Source organism: Gambusia affinis, linkage group LG13 (genome assembly GCF_019740435.1).
Source record: "Gambusia affinis linkage group LG13, SWU_Gaff_1.0, whole genome shotgun sequence".
Lineage (NCBI taxonomy): Eukaryota > Metazoa > Chordata > Actinopteri > Cyprinodontiformes > Poeciliidae > Gambusia > Gambusia affinis.
The window spans coordinates 9,500,405-9,526,610 of record NC_057880.1 but is presented as its reverse complement, the minus strand read 5'-3'; the positions used below and the strand labels follow the sequence as shown (position 1 = coordinate 9,526,610).

Here is a 26,206-nt window from a genome sequence, read left to right as displayed (position 1 = left end):
TTTTTCCAACATCTGTCTCCTCTGTTTTCATTAAACTTCAAATGTGCACTTCAAAAGAGAAAAAGACAAAGGTTGTCTGAGAATGCCCAAGCAAAAATGTTTGGGGAGAATTACAATCCTTGCAGTGCTTTAGAAAATATATGGTCTGCTATTTAATTAATGTCAGCTTATTAATACCTACTTGTACTGGTACATGTTAGGACAGGATAAAGTCCTTTCAATGAAAATATATATTGTCTACATTATGTTCTTTTGACCACCAAATGGCACAACAAATAACGTTAGAATAACAAAGCTTGTTTACAAAAAAATATTTTTGGTTAAAACATGTTTGGTTATCTTTCTGTGAAGTTACTAGAGGTGGGTAGAGTAGCCAGAAATTGTAAAAATAAATATCACTCAAGTAGTAGTGAATTTGTATGATGCAGTAGAGCTACTCCTAGAAATACTTTTCAAGAAGTTACTCAAGTAAATGTACCTAGTTATACTCTTCCAATGGTGTGTATTTTTTTTACTCTAGAAAATAAAGCCAAATGAAATTTTAAGTTTGTATCATTTAGTTTAATCCTTTGTGCACTACAATTGCAAAGACTTGAACAAAAAACCTGATAGAATGAGTTTACTTTAACATGTTCCACTTAAAACATATTAATTGACTTTGTAAACTTATGTAAATACCATAACCTTCACGTCCAAGTATTTAAATTAATCCATAGAGTCTTGAATTTCCAAGGTCTGCAGAATCATTTTTCAATTCAGCATGAAAGTTCGGTTTTCATTAGTCGATTATGCATTAATTATGTTTTGCATTCATATTTCACATCTTAAACCTTTTTCAGTAATACCGCTTTACTGTGCAGAAGTCCATTAGTCCATTTAGAGGTAATTTACATCAATTATGTAAAAAGTAATGGGGCAAAAAATAGCAAAGAAGAGCAAATTGGCATGATTCTCTGCTGCAGGTTTTTGCTGGTGTTTTGATGCCAAGGCCTCTCGCGCTCTTGGAAGCTAACGCTAATCTGCTTTTCTGGCCTTACTTTTTCTCTGTGTGTCCCTGTACCAGGGTATCTGATCTTGGTAATGAATAAAGAGCTTTAAAAATAAGCTGGAATTTAAGTTATGTAATAGGCTTTGGGGCGTTAAATATGTTCATATTATGCTTTTGGAAGAACTCCTCTGGACAAATAGCGGAGTTTGTCTCAAAACAATAGACTTATAGTAACTGGAAATACCACAAGGGTACAATGTATTTGAAACATTTTCATGAACTATCTGGTTTTGCTTAATTTAGTCATTAGTGCAAGTACACATGCGTTTGGCATGTGTTTACGATTAAGCAGTTACGCAGCATGCCATAAGAAGTCGGTGTGTTCTTCTGTGGTAGATCTGTTCATAGTTTGGGGTGAAACAAAGAGCTTGTCTGCTGTCCAAGCATAATGAAGAGTTTCTAAGACAACTGCTGTATTTTGCCATCTTGAACTCTTAACTAATTGAATCTCTCCAGATAAAACTATACAGCACAAATGTTTTCATAATGTCACAATTAAGGCATTAGTAGGCACTTAGTAGAGAGCTTTAATTGGACTATAAAAAGCACATTATACTGATTACATCATTCAGAAGCACTGCAGCATTGGCGAAGAACTGCATGCTTAAATGTGAGCAATCAAAGCTAAAAAATAAGAAACATGCTGGAAACCAGATATTTACATACACTCTACAAAAAACAAAATTTTCCTCAACATGTCTCGTCTCACTTCTGTCTTATGTTTACCAGTATAAGTGATCAAAATAAAATATTAAGAAAAAAATATTAACATTTTCTAAATGCACACTCTTCATGAGAGAGAGTGATGATATTGGGAGAGGTTTGTTCAACCTCTTTAGCTCTGGCCACAGATCTTCATTTGACTTGCGGTCAGAGCTTTGTGACATCTTTGGCAAAACATTGACTGTTTTCCTTAAACCAGTTGGTGAAGTGCACCAGTCCCTCGTGCAGCAAAGGCGAAACATGACGCTGCTACCTTCGTACTTCACGTTAGGGGAGGCTTTTTTAGCCTTGCAAGCACTCCCCTTTTTTATTCTAAGTGAAACAATGGTCATAATTGCTGAAACGCTTAAATTTGAGTTTGTTATTGTTTTTTTTACACATTGTGCGTAAACATCTAGTTTCATTTTCAATTATGAATGTGGGACAATAAGTCACATCGAGCTGACTATATAGGCCATTCCTACATCAGTGGTAATGTTTATTTTCCACCCTTTGGTGGAGCCATGTGATCTAACATCCAATAAATCAGTGGAGAACTCATTTAAAGCACTAATGTGCTTTTGGTAGCTTCCTTCCCTTTTGAGTGAAGAAGGCACACAGTCCTCACTTTGGGGTAGTGAACGTCTGATGAATGAGTGGAAGCTTAGAGGTGAAAAAGAAGTAAAGAGGGGAAAAAAGGGCAGAAGCAGAAAGAGAGCAGATGTAGTGGCTGATTGCTGATGTGTGAAGATTGGCTCTATGGGGAATCTGCCTGTGAGATATTTAACCAAGCTATTTGATTAGAGGAAATGAATCCACTTACTGTAATTGGATGCACTGAGCTCCTCTTATCCCCACCCTTTTTGCCATTTCCTCTCCATCTGTTTGAACATAACCCCTCATCATTCCCTTGTTCTCTTGAGTAAATAGTTGCTTGCAATGAGCTAAAGAAAGCTGCAAATGTCACTCTGTACCAAACCAGTGTTTGTGTCACAAACAAGCCTTGATGCTTGAAGATTCAAGAAGCATGATATTATGGTTTCATAACTTGTTTGAGGTGAATGCATTTACAAATGCATCTTTTAGCAGATTTTTGCTTCATACTTACGACTCAGAAAAGATCTTGGTAAAAGGAGAAGCAGGTTCAAGTGTTGGTAAAGAACATTTATATTTTAGAAAATTTGCTTGTCTAGCTTATTTCTTGCAGCACAGACTCAGAGATAAACCTCCTCATCTTTGCTGCTGTCACATCGCCAAACTGCAGCGGCTTGCTCAGCCCACTTGGAGGCACTGTGCCTCCTTAAAACAAAATATGAGCGCGCTTCAAAGCTTTTCTGTTTTCCAGTTTGAGTCTGCCATCCCTTTTTTTGTGTTGATTTGTGGCCATATCTGCATTCATATAGCTTTTTGCAAAATTAAGGAGTGAGCTACCAGAGCTCATAATGAGATTCCCATGATGTGCCAGGCACAGGAGCACAATACCAGCCTTGCAAAGTAGGAGCTGAAACTGAAAGCTACATCTCACAATTTCTGAGTGTTCCTTTTTTCCAACCCTCAGCTCAACATATCAAGCGTGGACAGGTATTAAAGTTAAGCTTTTAAGATGTATTTTAATGTAGTGAGATTTCTAGTTTTGATTTGAAAGATATCAGAGGTAAACCAAGTAAGCACATAAAAGTAATATGCCAGTAGATACAAAAGATGCCTTGATTGATTAGGCTTTTACTGGCCATTGCAGATTTTCTGTTTTCTTTAAGATCTGACCTTCTGATTCAGATTTTTTTAACCAAAAAAACCAAACAAAAACCATCAAATAATAAAAAAAAAAGAGGTGCAGGTTCTTTATCGGAGAGAGTAGCTTTGAATTACATCTGGAATTACAAGATTATCCGCGTTTGTGCACCTTTTCATGTGTCCATCACATTTAATATAACTGATTTTTACCACCATTTAAAAGAGTGGACAACAGTAAATTATTTTACTTGATCACTTCCAAGACTGAAAATACGGGGAGTTTTATGTTTGGTGAATTAAGCATAAACTGAATGAATAAATAAATAAATAAAATACAAAACAAACTCTCCAACCTGCAGATTAACAATCAGACCCCATAAAAAAAATAAAGGAAATATTTTGGTGCATTTGCAATATTATTACTGTTTATTTACTTCTGGTTTCAAAGTTGATGATTTTCCTATTATTGTATCGTAATACATTGTAATATTAGTATTTGTATTTAAAGATTTCACCCATTTTCTTCCATTCCGCCACCATCTTAGTTTTGTTTTGCCTTCAAATACATTTTGTTTGCCTGGGAATTTCTTTTCTCTGTCTCTTTCATCTTTTCTACCCTTCTAAAAGCTGGCTAGAAAAAAGAAACAAATCAAAACAAAGCAAAAGACATACTTTGGTTGTATAATACTCTGGCTTCCTTCTATACCTTTTCTCAAAGCTTCAGAAATGCTCGAGCTTTGTCTTATGCCTATTTTGTTTTTCCTAACGTTGGGGCTTTTGTAGCCCCAGGTTGAGACGCGTTAAGTCATTAGTGTTTAAATGAATTAAGTTCTTAAGTCTTTTTGTCCACAGAATGCTCAATCCTTTATTGAACCTGCTTCCAGAGCGCGAGCTTCACCATTTCATTGATGAGGCTCAGAGCTCGTCTGCCTCTGTGTGTTTTGCTAAATGACAGAAGCAGCTATTTGAGAGAAACTTTGGTGTTTTTACGTTCCTCCGCCATTCATGTATTTATCACAATGTTTGTTTAAATGGCCATTTGTTGACCTAATGTTAGGAAGCGGAATGGCAATAACAACAGATTGCAAAGATGAACACAAAACCACTTTTCACCGTCAACACCAAGTGGTTTAAATTAAATCAATATGTATTGACTGTAAATATTACTGTCAGTGCTGTGACTGGCCGTAATGTTTTCCAATTTCCAGTATAAGAGTGCCGAGAGTGTTCGCTCAAGCTTTACCTTGCTGCAAAATATTGTTTTGGGGAAAATAAACGTAACATGATTACTTTCGATGATGGATGTACACCAGCCAGCTGCAGTCACAGATGTATAACCGCTAATAGGGGAGGTTTATAGCTGTCATATTGTTACAGTGTCATGGTCAATCAAATCAGTTCCACAAGTAACTCAGTGAATTAATTTGGTTTGATACGCACATTAATATGCATTAATTAATAAATGGTCATTTGTTTAAGAAATTTGATCCGGAATGTGAACAATTTATTCCAGATGAATATATTTGTGAATCATTTACTTCTGTTGACAGCTTAATTTAATTTCTATGAATATCAGAAAAAAATGTGCTATAGCCTCCACATTAATGGAGAAAACTGTTGACTACCATCACAGTTGTTGGAACTCTCCACAAATAGTGTAATCCGCAGGAGGTTAATGCTTGCCAAATCCAGGCATATATTGGAAAGTTGAATGGAAGGAAAACATGTGGCAATAAACCATTCATAAGCAGCAAGGGTAGCTGACATCTTGAGAGAGTTGTTTAGAAAGTTTTTCTTTTTTTTTTTGTGATTCACAAAGTGTGGACTGTGGCCGGAGTCTGTGTTTAAGAGCCACAACACCTTGTGACAACATCACAGATCTGGCCCCTTTTCTAGATTAAGTTTTGTTCAGCACCTGGAGGATAAGCTATGATGTATGGAAATTAAGTTGGTTTAGTTTCCATAGGCAGTGATCATTGGTGCTTTGTTGTATTAAGGTTCACACAGACAAAAGTACAAATACCTGCTTTAAATGACCAGCAAATTATTAACCCTGACAAGCAAAATGAACAAAAAGCAAACAAATTATATCACTATTTACATGTTTTCACTTTTATAATTGAAATACTGAAATAAAGTTACATCAGGATAATATTCTAGTAAACTGAGATGGACCTCTACACGAGAAACTTTTGCACTTTACCGACCGCTGACTTAGTGTCCGTTTTCTCTAAATCTGTTTGCAAAGAAGCGAAAGCTACAAATGACGTGCCTGTACTTTAAATTACATTCTACAGCTGGAGATGTACTTTAATACACTGTTTTGATACATACAGAGGGGGGAACTGTGAGAAAAAAAATGGAAGCCCATACAAGCATTTTCACAAGCGTAGCTATTACTGAAATTGTAACCATTTGGGCGCATCATTACTCTGTATTTCTTTCTCCCTTCTATCTTATTCAACATGCAGCAGTCTCATTACATTTCATGCTCGCTATTCTTCTGCATGTAGTATTTCCAGCATCGTTGTTCCCTTTTGTCAGTGTTGCTGATTTTTGGCCGGGCTTGTGTGCCTGACATCAACTTGAATACAAGTTAAAATCACTTTCAGATTGCAGCCAGATATAACGTGATTGGGAGATGAAAACATGGATTTATCTACTACATTTAAATGTCGTCTGTAATTTGTCATAAAATTTTAAAAGTGTTCTTGTTCCATATATTATACATGAATAAAACCGCACTCAGTTTTCCGTGGTTTGCATACATGTTGGACAACAACGATCACAAATAAAATCATCTTGGAGCAATGAAACAACGCGTAAACAGCTCAGACACCTCGATTGTTCGCTGTGCCTCTTAACGGCTTCCCGTTCTGGCATATTTCATTTTGTTATCTAAAGGTCAGTCTGTTCCTGACTAAAATTGTGTTTTTTATCACAGCCGTACATATGTGGCGGTTCAGTACACAACACAACATATATACAGTGTTTTCACTGTGCCACAACAGCGTCTTGTTATTCTGTCAGCAAAACAAAAGAAAATGTGAAAGATAGATAAATCACGGAAAAAACACACAGCTGAATCAATGGTTCTCTAACTCTATTTTATTCCTTGCTGCAGCTGCCATCATTCATTTAACAGTTTGGCTCAGTGTGCTTCCACTGCATCGTCTGTCCCTGAATGTTTGCCTGCGCGCTGCAGAAAGAAAAGCATTTAATCAAAAGAAATGTGATTTAAAAAACAAAACAAAAAAACCCCCCCTCCAATATCCAAATGTTGGATACAATATCCAGATTATCATCTAAGTGTCTGATATTCTTTATGTCTGTACTTGCCTGAGCTTTGTTTGTATTATTTTTTTTTCAACTCTAGAGTAAAACTCATGCATTGCCAGTGATCAGCGATTCAGGCTGCATTTTGAAATTGCGTAGATAAATAACAGTAACTGTTAAATCTATGAAAAATAAATAGAATATATTGAGCTGCAACTTTCCCTCCTATAATGAACAGCCATTGTTCCATTTGTTATAAACCTCCAGGCCTCGAGGGTCAGTGTCCAACAACTTTTAGATGCGTCTCTGCTTCAACACACCTGAGTCAAATAACAAGGTCATTAGCAGGACTCTGGAGAACTGGACTGCCGTCTGAGGAGGAGATTCAGCCATTCGCATCAGGTGTGTTGGACCAGGAACTTATCTAAAGGTTGCAGTCAACCGGCCCCTGAGGCCTGGATCTGAGGACCTCTGGTCTATAATATCAATTCTTTGTCTCTGAACACTTTGTTCTAGTTTGACCTTTGCTTTGTACTATTGCTGCTCTCGTTCTTATGCAATTTGGACAAAATGTGCTAATCATAGAAAACTGTCTAGCTTCTGGCGTTGCTAATATATTGTAGTGACTTTCGCATCATTATGGATTAGGGTCAGGATGTGTCACACCCACAATTGATCTCCTGCTTGTGTGCGCCCACCCACCGCTACGTTCAGGATTCCTACACATTTTTCATTAAAGAAATCTATCTTTTTTTCTTTTTTTACTGTAATATCTTGATTTTTTTTCTCCACTGCATTTTACAATAATTCTGGAAGAAGTAAACACTTCGAATAAGCTTGAATAACAGCTTAGTGTCACTATCTTTTAGGTTTCACAAATAATGAAGGGAACTTGATGCTGAAATGAGGTTCTGATTTCCAAAATTGAATCAGTTTCAAAGCTTTTACTGTTGGACTCATCAAATAAGAATTAGTTTTTTTTATCTCCTTCTTTTCTAAATGAATAGTGTATATATCAGCACATTATCACCGTCTATGAGGGTGATAATGTGCTAACTATGCATATCTGAGTGGAATGGGGTGTTTCAAGTGTGCTACAAAAATAGTTTGACTGAGAATCTGTGCTTCTCTGTGAGGTACAATCTGGTCATGGGCACAAACACAGAGAGGTATGCCAAGACCTTAAATCAAGTGCGATGGAGCAGGAAGATATCTTTTGCATTAAAGAAAATGGATCTGGAGGACCAGCTAAGAGAAACATCTCGACATAGTTCTCATGCATGATAAAGTATTGGAAAATGTTCATGGTCTGGTTCTCATTCCTAGCCTTCAGTAGGAAATTTCTCAAACAACCATTGAGAATAGCAGATATGAAAACATTGCTGCTTATCTATCCATAAAATTGGACTGGATGTCTTTGATTGAAATGGTCCACCTCTGTGTTGCTACAGTAATGTCTTTATACTCATGAAATAGCTGTTTTGTTCTGCATAATTGGTTTAGTAAGTGGCTTACAGGGACATGCGGAAAGGACTGGGGCAGATAATGCTCTCTTCACAAAGGCCACCAAAGACTCCAAAGACAGAGAACAAAAGTTTTATACCTGTATGTAAGACAGACAGCTACCGCATAAGATATACATCATCTCTGCTTTATTTTGGCTATTCTTGCTCCCACTAAGAATAGTGAGTATTTATATTGCAAGAATTTTGAATGCATGTCTGAGACTTCTTCAGAAAGCAATCGTTAATTAATTGTGAAATAGGCCGTTTCCGTGGTAGACCATAGAAAACAAGATTGAAATGTCGGAGAAACATTCAGTCAATATTTGTTTTGTGTGTGTATTGATTAATAGACACACAACCTCAGTTTAACTTTGCTTTTTGGATGGGTTGAGAACAGGATCCTGTTGTTTCCATTATTATGTTCCGTGAAATTTAGTTTAGCCTGTAGGGATGAGAAGCGTCTCCTGGATATCCTCAGCCTTTACAGTTCTGCAGTGGTTGGGGTTGCAGTTTGATTTTTAAGCGTTCAGTGTCCACGCTGCAGATCTTTGAACTGGAACTCTATCGGAGGATCAGAAGGTTCATTTACATGGCCAAGAAGCATATTTTACAAGATAAATGTGATAAATACTATCAGTGACACTCAAACTGCACTTCAAAACTTTCACTGTCACCAATATAAATAGTGTGTGGGTATGTATGTAAGTAGAATTTTAGATGAATCTTCAATGAAAGAACGTATCCATTTTCTTTGTTTACTGAGCTTTCTGCACAAACTGTACCATCCTTTGTGCTTCATGTATGGAAATTTGACTTATTTTATCTTGCATTGTGCTTTGGTCTACAGTTCTCACTGTGAAAATCAGAGGCCTCTACTACAAAGTAGAATTAGTATCTTACTGATGTATCTTAAGGTTCCACTGTGGATTTTTTGTGTCACTAAACTGGTTCAGAGTGATGCTGGATGATTCATTTAAAGCCTGTTACTTAAGATTTGAAGCTTTTGTTTATTTATAATTTTTGTTCAAAACCGTGAAATATTTTCTTGGCATTTTATCACATGAGCCCACAGCAAACAGCTTGGCAAACTGCCTGTAATTACACTCAACTGTATTTCTGTGGATATCTTCTAGCAAATACTGAAATAATTCAAATGTTCTCTTGCATTTTTTTTTTTGAGGTTCTTAACGTCTGCATTAAAGGAATTTGAACATAAATCTTTGTAACATAAAAAATTAAACAGTTATTTTTTATGTTTATTTGTTAGAAAATAGTATTTTATCAATAAGACCTAGCAAAAACACACTGAAATTGCATCTCAAAAACACACCTTGAACACTTTCAGTTAAAAATAAAATAAAATTTGCAACCATACAGAGTCAAATCTATGAAGGTATCCATTCATGAGACAGTAAGACTTTACTAATGTTGGTAGCTTTGTGTCCAAATAATTTAGTTTTAGACTTCTGTCAAAAGAAAATTATTCAGGAAGTCTTGGTTTTTGTCTAGGTCCAATCAGCTGTTCATGGTATTTTTAGTGAGGAAAAGTTGCATATTTCCCATGTTAGCTCTTTCTGATTGTACAGACATGCACTTTCAAAATCAGCAGCAGCAAAAGCCTGTGGCAGGTCACTTGATTACATTTCACTAGAACTTCTTTAGGCATCTTGGGTTCTGCTTTTAGGAAAAACCTACTTGGGCAGCCAGATCTGGATGTGTTGGCAGTTTTTTGTTTTTTGAGTGTCTTCCACTTGTAAGCCATATTATCTACAGTTTATTGTCTTATTCCACTCTTGTAACACCTCTACAAATCCCTTACCAAGCCCATAAACTGCTGCGTCATTCTCCTTAGTCAGCTTTTTTCAATCTCATGACCAAATCAAACTGAACGACAGGACGATACTCTTAAAACACTTAAAATGCAGAGGAATTATGTCCTGATGGTTAGCACCTGATGTTATGCCGATTCAAATGGAGGGAAAATTTTATTTGAGCTAAAATTGAGGTCAACGTAAAGGGGAAGATATGAAACATGGAATAAGAAGGAAAGGGAATGAAATGGATGAGATCTGTTTTATTCCACCTGGACGCAAAAATTCCACCCACATTTTCTCTCACACTGTTTGGAAGAGTCTTTTTTTTTCATCATAAAGTCTGAAAACTCAACACCAGTCATTTATTGTGACACACAAGAAATTCAATAATGTCTAATTTTGCAGTTGTGTGTTTTTGTCAAAGCCGGAGCTATTTAATTTCAAAGAGCAAAAAAAAAACAAAGCTTTGAACTATCGATTCTTTTCTCTGCCTTTGAGATGCTTTATTTTGAAAGCTAGTCAGACTGCTGCCTAATTTAAAGCTGATGTGAGAAGTGTTTTTGTTGGCTCTTCAAAGCCAAGTGCATTATCATTCATAATTGGGTGATATTTTTTGAAAAACCTGTCTTGTCATAAATATTTTGATATTCGGAAAACCATATGCGAGAATGCTATCTAAGAAAAAGGAGAATCTTGAAAACATGCAAGAATTTCTGCTAATTAGCTAAATAATTGTAGTTGTGGAAAGACATTTGGTTGTGTTCAAATAAATATCTATATTCTTTTGTGATGTTAACTACACCCAACCTACTTTTAAAAAAGGAAAAAATATATATTTCACAGACCTTCAATGTAAATGTAATGGGGACTTTATCAGGTACATCTGTTTAATTTCCTGTTAACCCAAATGATTAATCAGAAATCATGTGGCTACATCTAAAAGCTTCTAGTTGAGTTGAAGTCACATTCAAACTGAGCATCAGAATTAGGAACAAAGAGAATTGAAGTACTTTGAACATGTCATGGTTGATGGACCCAAAAGTGGTGGTCCAAGACTTTCAGAAACTGCTGGTACTCTGGGATTTTCCTGCACAGCCATATCTGAGGTTTACGGAAAGATAAAAAGTCATCAAAGCACATTGGGCAGAATGGTTAGAGATAATAGAATCAATCATATGTTAAAACCGTTTATGCAGAATACCGTCTCTGAACCAATGATGTATCAAACATTGGAGCAGCACAAGGCCCCACCAGTTAGCAGTTCTGTCACCTACAACCTGGAATCTTCAGAAACAACTCTCACAAGCTTCCAAAATATAACAACATGAGACTAGAAAAATGATACATGATCGGATTTGTCTAAATTTGAGCTGAGACGTTCAGATTGTAGGCCAGATGTTGGTGTGAACCTGAAATCATGGATTCATCTTGCCTGCATCGACAGTTCATTGATGGGGAAATGGCTACTGGGGGTATTTTATTGGCACAGTTTTGGAGCAATTGCGTATTTTTAAACTCCTCAGCCTTCCTGAGTGTTGTTATTCAGGATGTCTGTCCCTTTATTACCTCAATGTACCCACATTGATAATGAATTCATTCTACTTCAATGGCCTTTATAGCCATAAGACCTTAATTCAATGTAGCACCTTTGGGATGTGTGCGTCATAGTTGTCTGGTCAAAATCCCCGAGGACTGTGAGTGGTATATTCTTGAAAGGCTTTAATAATTGCACCCAAAGACTGTGTATTTTGTCTGCCAGTTGTCACTTTACCTTTGTTGCAGCTTCCTTTTGGAAAATAGTAGAATGGATGTAGTGTATTCACAATGTCTCTGCTGTGTTGTGCAATACTATATTGAAGTATTACCTAGAATTTTGTGATTCACAGGACATCTTGAACAACCTGGACCCTCTGGGAACTGGAGATTTGGACGATAATGATCTCATGCTGGATGTGGACCTCCCAGAGGATAGCTTGCACGGTCAGCACACACACATACATACACACGCACGCATACACACACACACACACAAAATTACTCTTTCTGGTGTTGTTCCGTTTACGCCACATAAGGCCATGATGAATACTTAAATTTCTGTTGCTGGAGGTTGTCCATTATTTTTGTATAAATGCAAACCTCCAGCAAAACTGTCTTATCATAAATGTAAATTAATGCACTGCCAAGGCCTGTGCTTTTCCATTTCCAGGAGTTCTTCTGTGGGATATAATGGTTTGAATAAATGGAATCCTGCTTTGCCTTGGGTGCATACTTGCCATCGCAACATCCATTAAAGAAGTTTAATAGATGCCTTGTTGTGTATTTCGTCCTATTACTCTTTAAATATTTGTCCTTTTTTTTTTTCTTTTTTTTTTTTTTAAGAATTGTTAAATGACAACTCCAGACTTTGACTGAATGCTCCTCCTCTAACTTGGAACAGTTTTTCTACCCAGCTGTCTGGCTTTGTTTCACGAACAGATGCACACAGATGTGCATGATTGACAATTACTGTTGTGTGAGAACCAGAGTGCGCTTATATAGAAGCGGCTCAAACATATGTTTCCCCTCACGACAGCGGTTCGATGTTGGCGTGATTGCTTTAATAGCTTAATATCCGCACCTCACATCACCAACTTCCACTTTGATATCGCATCTGTCAAAGTCTCCTAAGTTTTCCTATTTTCACTCCTCAAATACAAACATGTAGACAGCAATCTCATTAAGACAGAATAAATGCTTTTTTTGTGGGTGTTAAAGGTAATCAGGTCTTAGTATTACTACATAATAACAGTGCTGACATCATTATGCCCCTTTCAGGTTGTGTTGCATTATGTTATTTTGGTAAAGTGAAAAGAAGGGTCGAGGATTGACCTTTTCTTGTCATGAAATATAATGAATTCTTGGAAATGAATTTTCCCTTGTCAGTCTTGAAGCCAGGCGAATCATTTCTAATGGGTTTAATGCAATAGTTCACCGTGAATGCACTCACTAGGCTCAGTTTGTTCAAACAAGGCTCCCTTTAGGCGCTATGAAATTTAATCTGTTTGTATGTATGTCTGTTTTCTGTCGCGTGCGTATGAGCGTGTAACGGGGCATCTGGACACCAATGGCTGCTTATTACAAAAACTAAGGAAATAATAAGGTGGAGCATTGAGTTTTAAAGCCAGTTTTTGTCATGTCAAGAAAAAAGGTGAAGTCTGAGGTTTTACTGCTTTTCGTGCGCATTTCATTTTGTTGAGATTTTCTTAGTGTTTCATGAAACTTTCTATTTTCTCTTTACTTTTTTAGAAGGTTCCATACACCTGAAATGTGTATGGAACATTTCAGGTGTAAAGCTACAGATTTCTGTGAATTTGCTGGTATTTTATGTGATAGACCAGCACAAGATAGTTTCTAATTGTAATATGGAAGGAAAGGTAAAAAAAAAAAAAATGCAAGGAACAACCCTGACACCCACAGTGAGGCATGGTATTGGTAGCATCATTCTGTGGTGGTGCTGGTAAAGGCATATCTCCAAAAAGGCCAATCTTTTAAAGTGGTTCTATCCAGTGACTGCAGGGATGAACGCAAATGCAAGACATGCTTGGAAAACCTCGTATTATATTTTTTATGTTAATATTTTTGCACTGCTTTGGGCTTTCCCTTTAAAAAAATACCATTAAAATACAGTGAAAGTAATTTTTATTATGTGACAAAATGTTGAAAAGTTCAAGGGAAATGAGTAATCCTTCGTGTACAATTAAACAGTTTTAGAACATGGAAAAAATTTACACTTACACACCATATAAACTGGCTCACTTACTTTGTCTTTATCGTGACAGTGCATATATTGTTTTGCCATATTAAAATTAAAATGCTAAAAACTGCAATTCATCCTTTGCTATATAACAACACCAAGGCTATTTTTTTTTCCTTTGGTTCCAACAGCAGCTAAACTAACCAAGGTTCATTCTTGGTGCTAACCAAAAATGAGCATGAGGTGAACTAAGCTAGCTTTTTAAATGGCTTCAACAGAAACCTGGAAAACAACTAGCAAACTTTCAAAGTCGGATGTGCAGTATGTAAGCAGTCATCTCCCTGTTTTTGAGAGCAGGAGGTGGTGAGAGGGAAGGGAATGTTCACACTGCAGGAATGTAAATTGGACCGTCATCTCTTCCTACTCCTTTGCGGGCAGCAGCCATATTTATAGCTCTTACGTGTCACGGGTAGAGTTTGTGTCATGAGAGGCGAGGCCACGGAAGCTCACACTGAGGAGTTCAGTTAACTCCAACCCGCGGGGCAGGCCGTGCGATGTGGCATGGGGAAGGGACGGTCTTCTAAAGACCCTGACCCAAAACAGGAAAAGGAAAAGTAGAAAGGAAGAGAGAAGAGAACTTGTGTAATGTTATCATCCAGCTGCCAGGATCCTTGAAAGGAGAGAGGCCACAGCTTTGCTCTCTCCCAGCTGGCGACTTCCTTCGCTTGGACACAAACCAGTCAGCTCCCCTGCTCTCCCCAGCACCACCACAGCCGACTCTCTCTCTCCTCTACCAGCTCCAGTTCCTAGGGAGTTCCCAGAAAAACAAGGCCATCAACAAAGACGGGGGTCAGACAGCCCAGGAGCTGGGCTGACTTTTTTACTCCCAGCCTTTTGACAAATCATCAGCTGACTGGGCAGGGTTTCGATTCACTCCAGCCTGTTCCTGACTTTGTCAACGTTCATGGATTTTTATTTTTTTAAATTTTATTCAGTTTATATTTCTCCCTGAAGGACTTTATCTGATCTAAAAGGAATCCTTGGAGGCTCCTTAGTTCCTAGGAATGTCACGGCTGCATATCAGACCGGCTGTCTGCTTCTGCGCTATGTGGTGACGCTCTGGGTAAAGTATGCTAAACACGGCTGCTGAATTTCTTTCAATGAGGTTTGCTGTCTTTATCTGCTTCTTGCTTCTTTGAGCGTCTCGCACATAAAAGCCAGAGGTCATCTTGGTTTGCTGGGAACCATGCTTTCTCAGCTGTCAGTTTTGTTATTGTCACAGTTTAAGACATGACTGCGTAAGTGTTGCTGAATACGGAGTCGTTGGGAGTTTCTTTTCAAAAAAGAGAGAGGAGAAGTACTTTCTTAAACTTGACTCCAGCTTTTTCTGTTCTGCCCCAAGTTTAACTGCATCACACTTTTTTTTCCCCCCTCTCTCTTGTCTCTTTGGTATATTACTGATGTCTCACCCATGCTCCACGTTTTTTTTTCCCTGCAGACTTTGACAGCATGTCTCTCATGGAGGGCTCAGACAGAGGTAGCCGACAGGGGCAGCGACGCAAGCAGCACCGCTGGAGTGGCCCAGATCACTTCTTCCATGACAGCAGGTTGGTCAGGCTTCCAAAAAAAAATTAGAGAAGTGAACAATAAAATCAAACTAGCAAAACAAATAACAAAGCAAATAACGTGACTTTTTTTTCTTCTTTCTTTCAGGCTTCATTTCTTTAGTAATTATGACAATCACAAGACTTCCAGGTTTCCTTCTCGTCCCATTCAGTTTGATGGCAAGCAGCCAGTCTATAAACCAATGTTGGATGAACTCACTCTGGAGCACATGACACAGGACTGCAGCGTGCTGAGGAATCAACTTCTCAGGCTCAAAACGTTACTTCAGGTTAGACCCACATTTGCCGACCACCTTAGAAATGCACATATTTAGCAACTGGAAGGCCTCAGTTTGCTTATGTTGTCGTTCTGTAGAAACAAAATATTTCTAAATCAGTTGTTTTAACCGCAGTTGCACAAACATCGATTTGTGACACACTGATCAGAATCGCGGGGCCGGTCTCTGTTTTTTAGACTTAATTTTGTCACATTCAGATTTGTTTTCAAAATATAACAGAACATATAAAATGCATTAAAATAAACATATCACAGAAAGTAAGGGATTTTATGTTTTTGACAATTATTTTTTTCAGTGTTGTGATATTGGTTCTTAGCAGAAAATATAGTCTTGGAAAGCCTCTTTTTTTCCCTTTTACATGGTGTCACATTCACATTTATATATATTTTTTTGTTTTATTAAAATATATTTCTCTTAATCTGTTTTGGACAACCTGTATAAATAGGGGTCAAATAAAAAAAAAAGTAACATGCATTTGTAAGTTGAACATGAAAGACGTGCCAAATTCACTCCAAAAATGCCTAACACTATTCTACAATTCACCCCAATTTGATTTTATTTGATTAGCTAGACAAGTTTGAAACTTAACGGTTTATTTATTGTGCAAAGAAGCACTTTAGTGCTGAATTGTTGAGCCACACAAGTAACAGCCTGTCATTTGTTCTTCATGCTGACCACCACCATGGGATGTCACAAACCAATACTTGTCCAAAGATGCCAAAGTTGCTTGTGTTGGTCACTAGTATGAACTGTATATCAGAGCTGATCCCACAAAGTATTCACCGGTCAGCACTGCAAGCGGATAATCATTCTTTACACCTAAATTCTGTGGTAAACCACAGTCTAAGAGGGTGAACATTGACATCTTGAGACAATGGCATCTGTTCTAAGATTGAAGATTTGGGGTGAAACCGGTTGCAGAATCCTGTCATAATATCTGCCTTCTTTGAGATTGCCTTTATTGATGGCACACCTTGTATTTGTAGTGAGAGAGATGCCACTCCACTCCGTCCTACCGCCTCCACAGAAACACGAAGAAGCCAAACAAAAAAATTTCCTTACTTTTTGTGCTAATTCTAAATATATTTTCTTGCTCTTTTCTGCTGTTAGCACTCATTAGTTTTTAATATTAGTAGCAGGGGTGATGTGTGTGAAAGATAAGTGGCTGTGAAACAGGTTTTTACTATCACTTATAGCAAAAACAAGATTATTACAGAGTCTATATGTTTTTGCTTCCCTTAGCATCTTATACAAATACAGTTATTGGTATTAATTAAACTGCAATTTGTGTATTCTTATGTTAACACTGGTCATCTTTAATGGCTGCCAACATTTTCCCTGACAGCGGGTTTTATCAAAAAGATAAAGCAGAGCGACTACGTTATAATTACTTCAGCCTTCTCGTTATCTGTGTCAAGGCTCACTCTCTCTTGCTCTCTTGAAACCCAAATTAACTGCAGACATATCATCATGATGTTTTCTTACATTTCAAAAAAACTTTAATCCTGAGGTTGTTCTACCCAAAAGCAATTTTGGTGGGATGAACAAAACTGCAAGATATGCTTGAAAAACTTTATACAATGTCATTTCATGTCGAAAACTTTGGGTTTTGCCCTTTACAAATAACATTAAAATACAGTGAGATTAGTTTTAGATTTTTTTTTTATGTGACACGATGTTGAAAAGTTCAAGGGACATGAATAACTAATTTAATGACAGAAGCCCTGGAGTGTGGTTGGAAGCTTTTTTTTATACGACTGAATTATTTAAGAACCTGGTACGAATCAGATGATATACACTTTGAAACCATAAAGCTGTATAAAACAGTACATTTTTTGGACCATATTTGTGCTAAAAACTATAATTCCTTCTTTGGTACATGACAAGGTGATATTTTTCCTCAGGTACCAACAGCAGCTAAACCAGTTAAGGTCAATCTGACCAAAAATGAGCATGGCGTGAAGTCAACTATTTTTCTAAATGGCTTCAACGAATTAACTGCAGACATGTCTCAACATATACAAGAAAAACTTTGTAAATTACCTCTTATATCTGTGTACTTATTTTGACTTGAATTTTAAACACTCCAGTCATACTGTAAAAAAGCTATAGTTGTTGTTGACTTGGAGGTGCCTGCTGGTTCTTTCACTTATCAGAAAAAGTTTTGATTTTTGAGATTTCCCAGTTCATCTCAAACAGTGATATTTACATTTGAGTTTCCTTTGTCTCAATGCAGGGAAAGTCAAACCCTTCGATTGCATTGCCTCAGGTCCAAAAATGTTTCCTTCACCATGAACAAACTCTCATCATGTTTTTTTTCTTCTCTTTTTTTTTAATACTACGTTGAGCTCAAGGCATACACTGTGCAGCAAGCCTCCTCTTGCTGAATCTAAATTTATCTTTGGCACATTGCTCTGAAATTCAAAGTTCTTTCAGCTTTGGTGCGATTTAGCTGCACGATTCCAGCGTAACGTTAATGAGCGCCAGACTTAACGGGCTCTGAGTGACAGAACGATTAAGACCGAACACCTTTTGTGACACATCAAGATATGGCATTTGACGCCTTAAACTTTGAATAACTGTAACTGATGTTTTGTCTTAAATTTTTGACAAGTTTTTTTTTTTATTTTGACAACAAGCGACAACTGTTACTGGAGTATAAACCTTTTCGAACAAGCAAAAAAAAAAATTTGTTTGGTGTTGTCAGCAGAAACACCCTCAGAAGCAGGTCGCTGAGGCGAGGACAGCTTTTGGATTCAATAAAATAAATATGTTGAATATTCGATCCCATACTGTGCCTTTGGTTTGTAGCACCTTTGGCTGGCAGATCAGGGTCAGAGGAGAATCTGTGCGGAAGAATGAGGTTCTTTCACGGCTGTGAAATATTGCTTTTGAGGCATGCCTGAGGCAATTGATTCAGCTCACTTTGTTCTCCGCATCTGTTTGTTTGGCCCCCCTCTGTGTGTGCGTGTTTCTTCTGTTTCAAGCTTGAAGAAACAGGGTCTCCAGCAGATGTTTGTGAGCAGACGGAAGACAATACCACTGTGTCACAGGTAAAGAAACTTGAGGTTTCGCAATGTTTTTGCACCGAATACAAATCAATGCGCAATGTTTTCCCCTATCTAATGTTGTCTGCTAGTAGTACGACGTGCTGTGTATGTTTGTGCCTTCAGATGGAGGCCCTGATTAAGGAAGTGCAGGTGCTCAGGGAGGAGCTGAGGGGTAGAGACAAGACTATAGCTCTGCTCACTCTGCAGTGCCAGCAGCTACAGCATCATCAGCAGCAGCAGCGCAATCAAATGGTGAGTTGGTATGAACGGGATTGATACAAGTGAAAAGTCACAACGTGCTAAATTGTTAATATACTCATAATGTACTCTTTAGAGCTTAGAGAGGTGTTGTTGTTTTGCTTTATGTTACATATTCACATAAAAAAGAAAAGCTTCTTTTTAGGCTGGAGTAATGTCTAAAACTAAATAGCCAGAATGTTTGAGGAAATTGTACACTGCTTGCTACTCAAATCCAATAAAAAAGGAAATTTGTGATGGACTTCATCTTTCAGTAGTTAAGATGGAGAGAGGAGCACCACGTTGTGAATGTCTGCATGGGAACACAGTGCAACAGCCTTCATTATCCATGACGCAAAAACTGTGGAAAATCTGGAGCGATTTTTGACAGTATGAATATTATTGTTATAAAATTGTTGACATAATCACAGACGAAATTGTGAAAATAACAGTTTAGAGGTTTTGTCTCCTTTTCCTCTACACGACCCTGTCACCGTGTTTCGCAGCAGTATATGTTTGGGGCAGTAAGGCTTCTGTAAAGCTGTTTGTCTTGTTATGTTTACTATGTTCTGGGAAACTAACAATGGCTTTCTTCTTGCTGCGCCACCATTCAGAAAATATTTGCAGAGAGGAGCGTTAATAGTTGTTTTGTCATCGTGTTCTTCGACCAGACCTCCAAAGTTACAATAAGCCTTTTGTCTGCTTTCTCTCGTCTGTCCTGTCAGTTTAGGTGAATGCCATGCTTTGCTAAGTGTGTTAAGTGTGGTCAGAATTAGATTTTCTGTCAACTTTTTGATAATTGACAGAGGATTGCTTTATGAGATATTCAAAGCTTGTGGTATATTGATTTATAACCTAACCCTGCTTTAAACTTCACAAAATGTGTTGACTGATGTTCTCTACAAAACCTCTGAGACTTTTACAGAACAGCTGGATTTCACTGCGGTCAGATCACACAAAGATAGACTCCGTTTCCAGATTAAGTCGCGTTTGAAAGAAAGTTAGCATCAGAACGCGGGGTTCCTACCGACGGGCACGCTGCTTATATTTAAAGGTATTGGAGTTAGGATGATGGGAAGCAAATGGCTTTCACATTTTTCAAAATTTTGTTTGTTAAAAGAGAATTTAAAAAAAGTCAAACCCGTTTTCTTTTCTTGTTATGGTGTACTTGATTCTGCTGCAGTTTGTATTGGTCTACCACATAAAAGGCATTAAAAGTTTTGGCTACAAATTGACAAAACTGAATATAAAGCAGGTGAAACTAATAATTTTTACAGATGTTCTGATATTTTTTTTCCAGTGATCCATTAAAAGCTATAAAAATATCTTCTCTTCCTTCTGATTTCTGAAAATAATTAGCTCTAAAGATGATCTGTAATTGAAGGTGTTTTATTATACAAATGAACATTGGATTAACAATCTAAATTACCTCTGTATGACTGACTATTTTATTTTTATGGAAAGTGACAAAAAGATTTTGAAAACATATGTACTTTTAATGTCATTAGAACACAAAGAGTGTAGTTCATGTGCTGCAAGCACTTAGTTTCTCTTTCAGTTGTTCAATTCCTTTCTGTTAATGTGTCTTTGGGATCTGTGTCAATTAAATGCTCCTGGTCAGCACAGTTTATGCTGCTTGGTTGGTGCAAAAGGAGCATATTACAGACAATGCTTTGATTACATCATCCAGTATGACCGCACTGCTGCTAAGCTGCCAAATGAATAGGGAAGTCATGCAGTGACTCTGCTCATTGTGTGTGTGGGAAATTAAATTGATGGCTATTTTGCTCTAGCCCTACATGCACTGTTGCTCAAGCCTTCAAACAACATCAATTCTGTTTGATTCTGACTGGCTCCATTTCCACTCTAACATTCATTAGTGTTCTGTCGTTAGCCAATAATAAAAAACAAAAAAGAAAAGAAAAATCATCTTATGCATGGCTGACATTATTCAAATCACTGCCACAGTGAGAAATACCAAAATGTCAAAGCAGGACCTATCCACCAGCTTATCTGTGACATGCTGTCTGGCCAATTAGGATTAACAGCCACCCAAAGCTCTTCAGTCTGCACAATATTGTTACACCCTTAACTTCCAACAATCAAAGAAACAAATGAACACATTTTTTTTTTTTTTTTTGCTCTCCGGCTGGCTTTAATGAGTTTAAAAGTTGTGAGTGTGTGTTCAAAGGAGAAAACAAAAGAAAATTCACTTTACTAACTCACTCCTGAGGCTTCTTTTCTTGAGGGAATCCAAACTCTGGAGAAAAACCAAATGATGATGTGTTTATTTTTTTTTCTTGCTTTGATTTCTTTACATGTAACCATAGACTTATGAACAGGAGGGGAAAAAGAACCAAACAGGGCGAAAGAGTTTTAGGGTCCAGGCTGAGTGAGAGAAACTAGCAATTCCTCCAGGATTGTTTTTGAGTCCATGAAGGCTGCTGGTTCAACTTGAATTAGTGAGTCAATGTCTGGGTGTTTGTTCCTGAAATTGGTGTGCTATTTGAAACTGCTAAGAGGCTGCAGCCAGTAACAGCTGACTGAATGGGACATAATGGAGAAAGAAAAAAAGAAAAAATGGAGGTGTGCATTAATAGCAAGATGTCTTTTTTTTTCCATGTGTGTACTTGGAGGGCTGAGATTGAAAAATGTGAGAGAAAAGCAGAGCTATTAGAAACTGAAAAATGCTATTAAAGTCCCACTTGACCGAAAGCAGCCTCTGGTTTAGCCAGTGGTTCCCCCAATCTTTTAGTTATTTTTATCTAAATTATCATGTAATCGTTTTTCAGTGAACCTGGGATGGCTCACGTTAAATTTCCAATCATGTCCTTAAATTCTTATCAAAGCTTAAATAATCTGCTGACTCCTGGTTTTCTTCTACAGTAAGCTGATTCTGTATCTGAAGTCTGAAATAGTATCTCATAACACCATAAATGTATTCTGAAGCATGTTATATATACATATAAATCAAATCAATTAATTTTTATTTTAGTGTGTGATAGGGTGTAATAAAATGAGGCCTTTTCTGGGATCAGTTACAGTTTGGTGCGATAAAACTTATGAATTATGTCAAATATAAATACAAAAAAAGTGAGACAAATTTTTAAAATGAGTGTCGCATAACCTTAGCAGTAGTTTATATTACATCGATGGGGAAAGTTGATGAAGAGGTTGTCATGGGTCTCTGACAAATGTTAATGTTTAATCATTAACATTTGTTAATACAATACAACATACAAACGATTGTATGTTGTATTGTTGTACTGTTTATTTTTTAAATACATGCTTTAAAAAGCTATTACTAACCAAAAAAAAAGGTATTAATATCTCAATAATGGGACACTTTGGTTTGAAATAAGTTCAAGCAACATTCATCTCCAGTCAGTGTTCATTTTTCATCTAGATCTTTACTTGATAAATGACTACACCTGCTGTTTCTCAGCATATATCAATATTTCATGGTGGGCTTGGTATTTATACCGCCTACTAGAAGCTTACATACTTGCATCATCTGCTTATGTTAATTTTGGGCTTTTAATGATGCAATTTAACAGTTCTTTGTCTAGAATTAATACTTCAAATCAATTTGAGAAACAAGAATTAGGTGCACAAGCTTGAGTTCAATGCAGGTTTGCAATGGGCCCAAATAAAGACATACTGTTTGCATTGATCATGGCATAATTCTGGCTGGATATTCAACTCTTACACTTATCAGAAGTGTTTCGTTTTAAGTGGTTAGTCTCCAGGCATTGAGCAGCTTTTTAAGCGCCGTTCATATAATTGAAATTATATTAAAATCAGGGCGTTTATTTGAGAAGCCTTTGTGTTTGAGATTATTCGTCTATTGAAAAACCTGTGAAACGTTTAACCATCTGACTCAAACCATTACACTCGGATGAAAGCAAATAGTCTTAAATGATGAGAAGCAACCCAAAGCTCACTGTGGCTCAAGCTGATCAGGAACTTGAAGATGCTGGAACAAAACCCACTGTTCGCTGTGAAGGGAGCTTTTAGCAAATTATGACATAGATGGGGAATCAATCATCACCTTCAAACATGACTGAAATCTGCAGCTGTCCTTTGTGGACAGGCTAAAGGCCTTTACGGTCTGCTGAGACAAAGATGGAGGGGTATTTTTAAAAGATTTTTCTAGTATTCAATGTGAGGTTTTCAAACCTAAGAGAGCTGTACCAACACTCATGCATGGAAGTGGCAGCAGCAAGATCAGGAAATTCAATATATTTCAACTTCAACTCAAATCAACTGCTAGACTGATCAAAATTGGACACAGCAGAGTTTTACAACAAAACAATAACCCCAAACAAGAAATGGTTTTGCAATAAAGATGTGTGGAATATCCTTGATGTCAGACTAGTAAAAATAAAATGTACACACCATACCAGGAAGTCCACCAGTTTATGTTTTGATAGTAGACGGATGTGGAAAAACTGAACCAGAATCATGCCAGTACACACTTATAACTACAAAGCATGTGGCTTCACTGCCACTTGCCACATGGCATTGACATGCATGTATATATTTCAGCTGTATGTTTAATTTAGAACCTTTGTCTATTCGTATATACCAAAGTGTGTCATGGTTCTAGTCTGTCACAATTTGAGCACTACTTTCTTTATTTTCCTCCCTGCGTTTTAGCCCTACGAAGGTCAGCAAGTTAGATGTCAGTGCCGCCATCGGAGGACGTCCACTTCATTACATCACAGCGAAAGACAGATGGACACACGGATGCAGCAGTACGACAAAGCTACGCAGACGTATTGGAGAACACCGAGCAACCCTGTAAGTCCAAATATTGTTCAGTCTAATTCTTCCTTTTCGGAAAGTTGAGTTTGAAACAAAATTGAGCCGCTTCATGTGGATAAAGGCTCAATGAATGCTATTTTTAGCAAGTATTTGACAACACCGCTGCATTGATTCTGTGACTAAATTAACAAATCATCGTGTAAAAAGAAAAGAAAAAGAAAAAGCATCTCCCCTCCAATTTACAGTGGTAAGCAGACTGGTGACTGACTGCAACCATGCAGTGCGTTAATCAGTTGAGTGCCTCTCCAGTCACCCACCACTGGAAAGACCTGCCAGGGAGGTAAATCACTGCGCTGGGTCTCCCCTCCCCTGTTTATTAAACCGTCTGTTTGCTTGTCGCAGTGTCTCTTACTGTAAAACCACCCAGATCCAGTTAAACAAAGACAGCGGGGAACATAAGAATGGAATGAGGGGGAAACCAGAAAAAATGTTTATGTACGTGTTTTTCCGTTTGCAGTGTTTCGCTCAGCGGCACATGGGGTTTCAGCCAGTTATTGATTTTACAGCAGGAGAGCCACAGGCAGCATGATTAGCAAACAGTACTCTAATTGATCCGCTTCCAGCTAAAAGGGTGAAACACACACACAGAACCATGTTATGTTTAGATTTTATATTTAAGGACAATAATGATTTAAAACAGAAAATTACCTTATTTGTCTTTTTGATTGCAATGCACTATTAGAGCTATTCTCTGAGGTGGAAAAAAAATCTATGCTTTGATTTACTACATGTAGACACAAGCTATATTACCATCTACATTACAAAGTAATCTTGATAGCAATAGCAGATTATGGTTTAAAAGTTTCCATGGCAACTATTAAAGCAGGGCTCTATGCTCGATGATATTCATCTCTGTAGTGAGAACATTTGTGTCTGACCTGTGCTACCTGGCACATAATAACCCAGTAAAACACAAAACGCATCCAACATGTTCTTTGTCAAAGCTTGCTATTGCTCTGAAAAGCTCTCTGTGAACCTTTTGGAGCGCTGTGGCAAGTAAAAAGAAAAGAGCCTACTGAATAAAAAAATGCAGTAATAGGTGATCTGTACAAGATCTCTGCTTTTCACAAACATCAGAATCAAGCTGGGCTTCGGTATTCCTCCCATAACTGAACTCGTTTTGATGATATTTAAAAACGTAATTTATTTTTTATTTTTTTTATCTTTTACTTTTCAAAACCAATTTATTCATTTTTTTGCTTCTAGTTTTGCTTTTGTACCATGTTGTTGAATGCCATGTTAAAAGAAAAGAGAGGAGATAAAAGACCAGTACCTTGTTTGTACATTTGTACTTTAGTCATAGACCTAAAACAAAAATTATTTTTCTATCAGGCATAATCTCACAGTGAAGAATGAAGAAAGAAAATGAAACTCTCAATGGGAGTTAAGTGATGTAGTGAAAAAAAGAACTGAACAAAATCACTTGAGGTGAAATTATGTGTACGCTTAGCAATCCCCTTAAAATAAATGCACCATATGCTTATTTTATTCAAACTGACAGTAGTTTGTAGGAATCAGTCACAATTCCTACAAACTACTGCTTTTGTAATCGGTAATTTTCAGTTACCCTTCAATATAAATATGGTGTGAAACAAAGCTCATTTAACCTTTAGCACAGACGTCAAGCAGGACGGTAAACAAAATATGAAGAGTTTTTAATTTTTGAAAGTTGCCACAGAGTCCAGTTGCTTGGGAGGAATTAAAAGAAAAACAATTTTCTGCTCATATGTAGCAAGCTTAAACCAGTAAGGACTGTTAAATGCTTCTGAGACTTTAACTTGAATCATGTTCTTAGGTCAAGCAAAACTAAGATTGACCAACAGACCATCTGGGTGGGTTCGTTGTGAAATATGAATATTGATGTCACTGGTGCCAATAAATTTGCCAGCAAAGATTTTGGTGTTGTAGGATTTTTCCTAGATAAATACAGCAAAATTAAGTTACATTTTTTTTTTCACCATTTTTGGAAGTGAGAGTATATTATTCCAATTAAAGATGGTGTTGTTTTATACCTTTATCTACCCATAGAGTTGTCAACAGCGTTGTACATGTCTGTATCTGCCTTATCAGTGTTCAGGAGGTTAAAATGTACACTGAGATTTCTGGAGTCCCTGAATTTAGCCAGCATCTTTACATCTTTGCAGTAAATCTTTTTGCCTCTGTATCCTGTGTCATGGGGTCTCTGTAAATTGCTCTCGTTTTCCTCTGATATTATCTGGGCCCGATAGATATCTGGAGAATTTAGAGGCTTGGTGCACCTCAGGCTCTTTGTTGACTCTGCCTAAATGGTTTTCCACTGGCTCCACTGATCTCCTGGAGAGAGAGGTGTTTGCTACTGCAGGAGAAATGGTACTTTGGTGGCAGGGAAAAGTACATG

The 26,206-nt window shown here is 37.3% G+C and overlaps 1 protein-coding gene across 8 annotated transcripts in view; it reads left to right on the top strand.

Moving 5' to 3' along the window:
• The window catches only part of ccser2a (coiled-coil serine-rich protein 2a), a 56,374-nt gene that overhangs the window by 13,345 nt on the left and 16,823 nt on the right, over positions 1 to 26,206 (top strand). For all 8 annotated transcript variants that reach the window (XM_044136338.1, XM_044136336.1, XM_044136335.1 and 5 more), the window contains 6 exons: positions 11,966 to 12,059; positions 15,311 to 15,419; positions 15,526 to 15,706; positions 18,703 to 18,768; positions 18,889 to 19,017; positions 23,662 to 23,805. In XM_044136338.1, the coding sequence (XP_043992273.1) occupies positions 11,966 to 12,059; positions 15,311 to 15,419; positions 15,526 to 15,706; positions 18,703 to 18,768; positions 18,889 to 19,017; positions 23,662 to 23,805 (723 nt within the window). The remainder of the gene's footprint in view (positions 1 to 11,965; positions 12,060 to 15,310; positions 15,420 to 15,525; positions 15,707 to 18,702; positions 18,769 to 18,888; positions 19,018 to 23,661; positions 23,806 to 26,206) is intronic.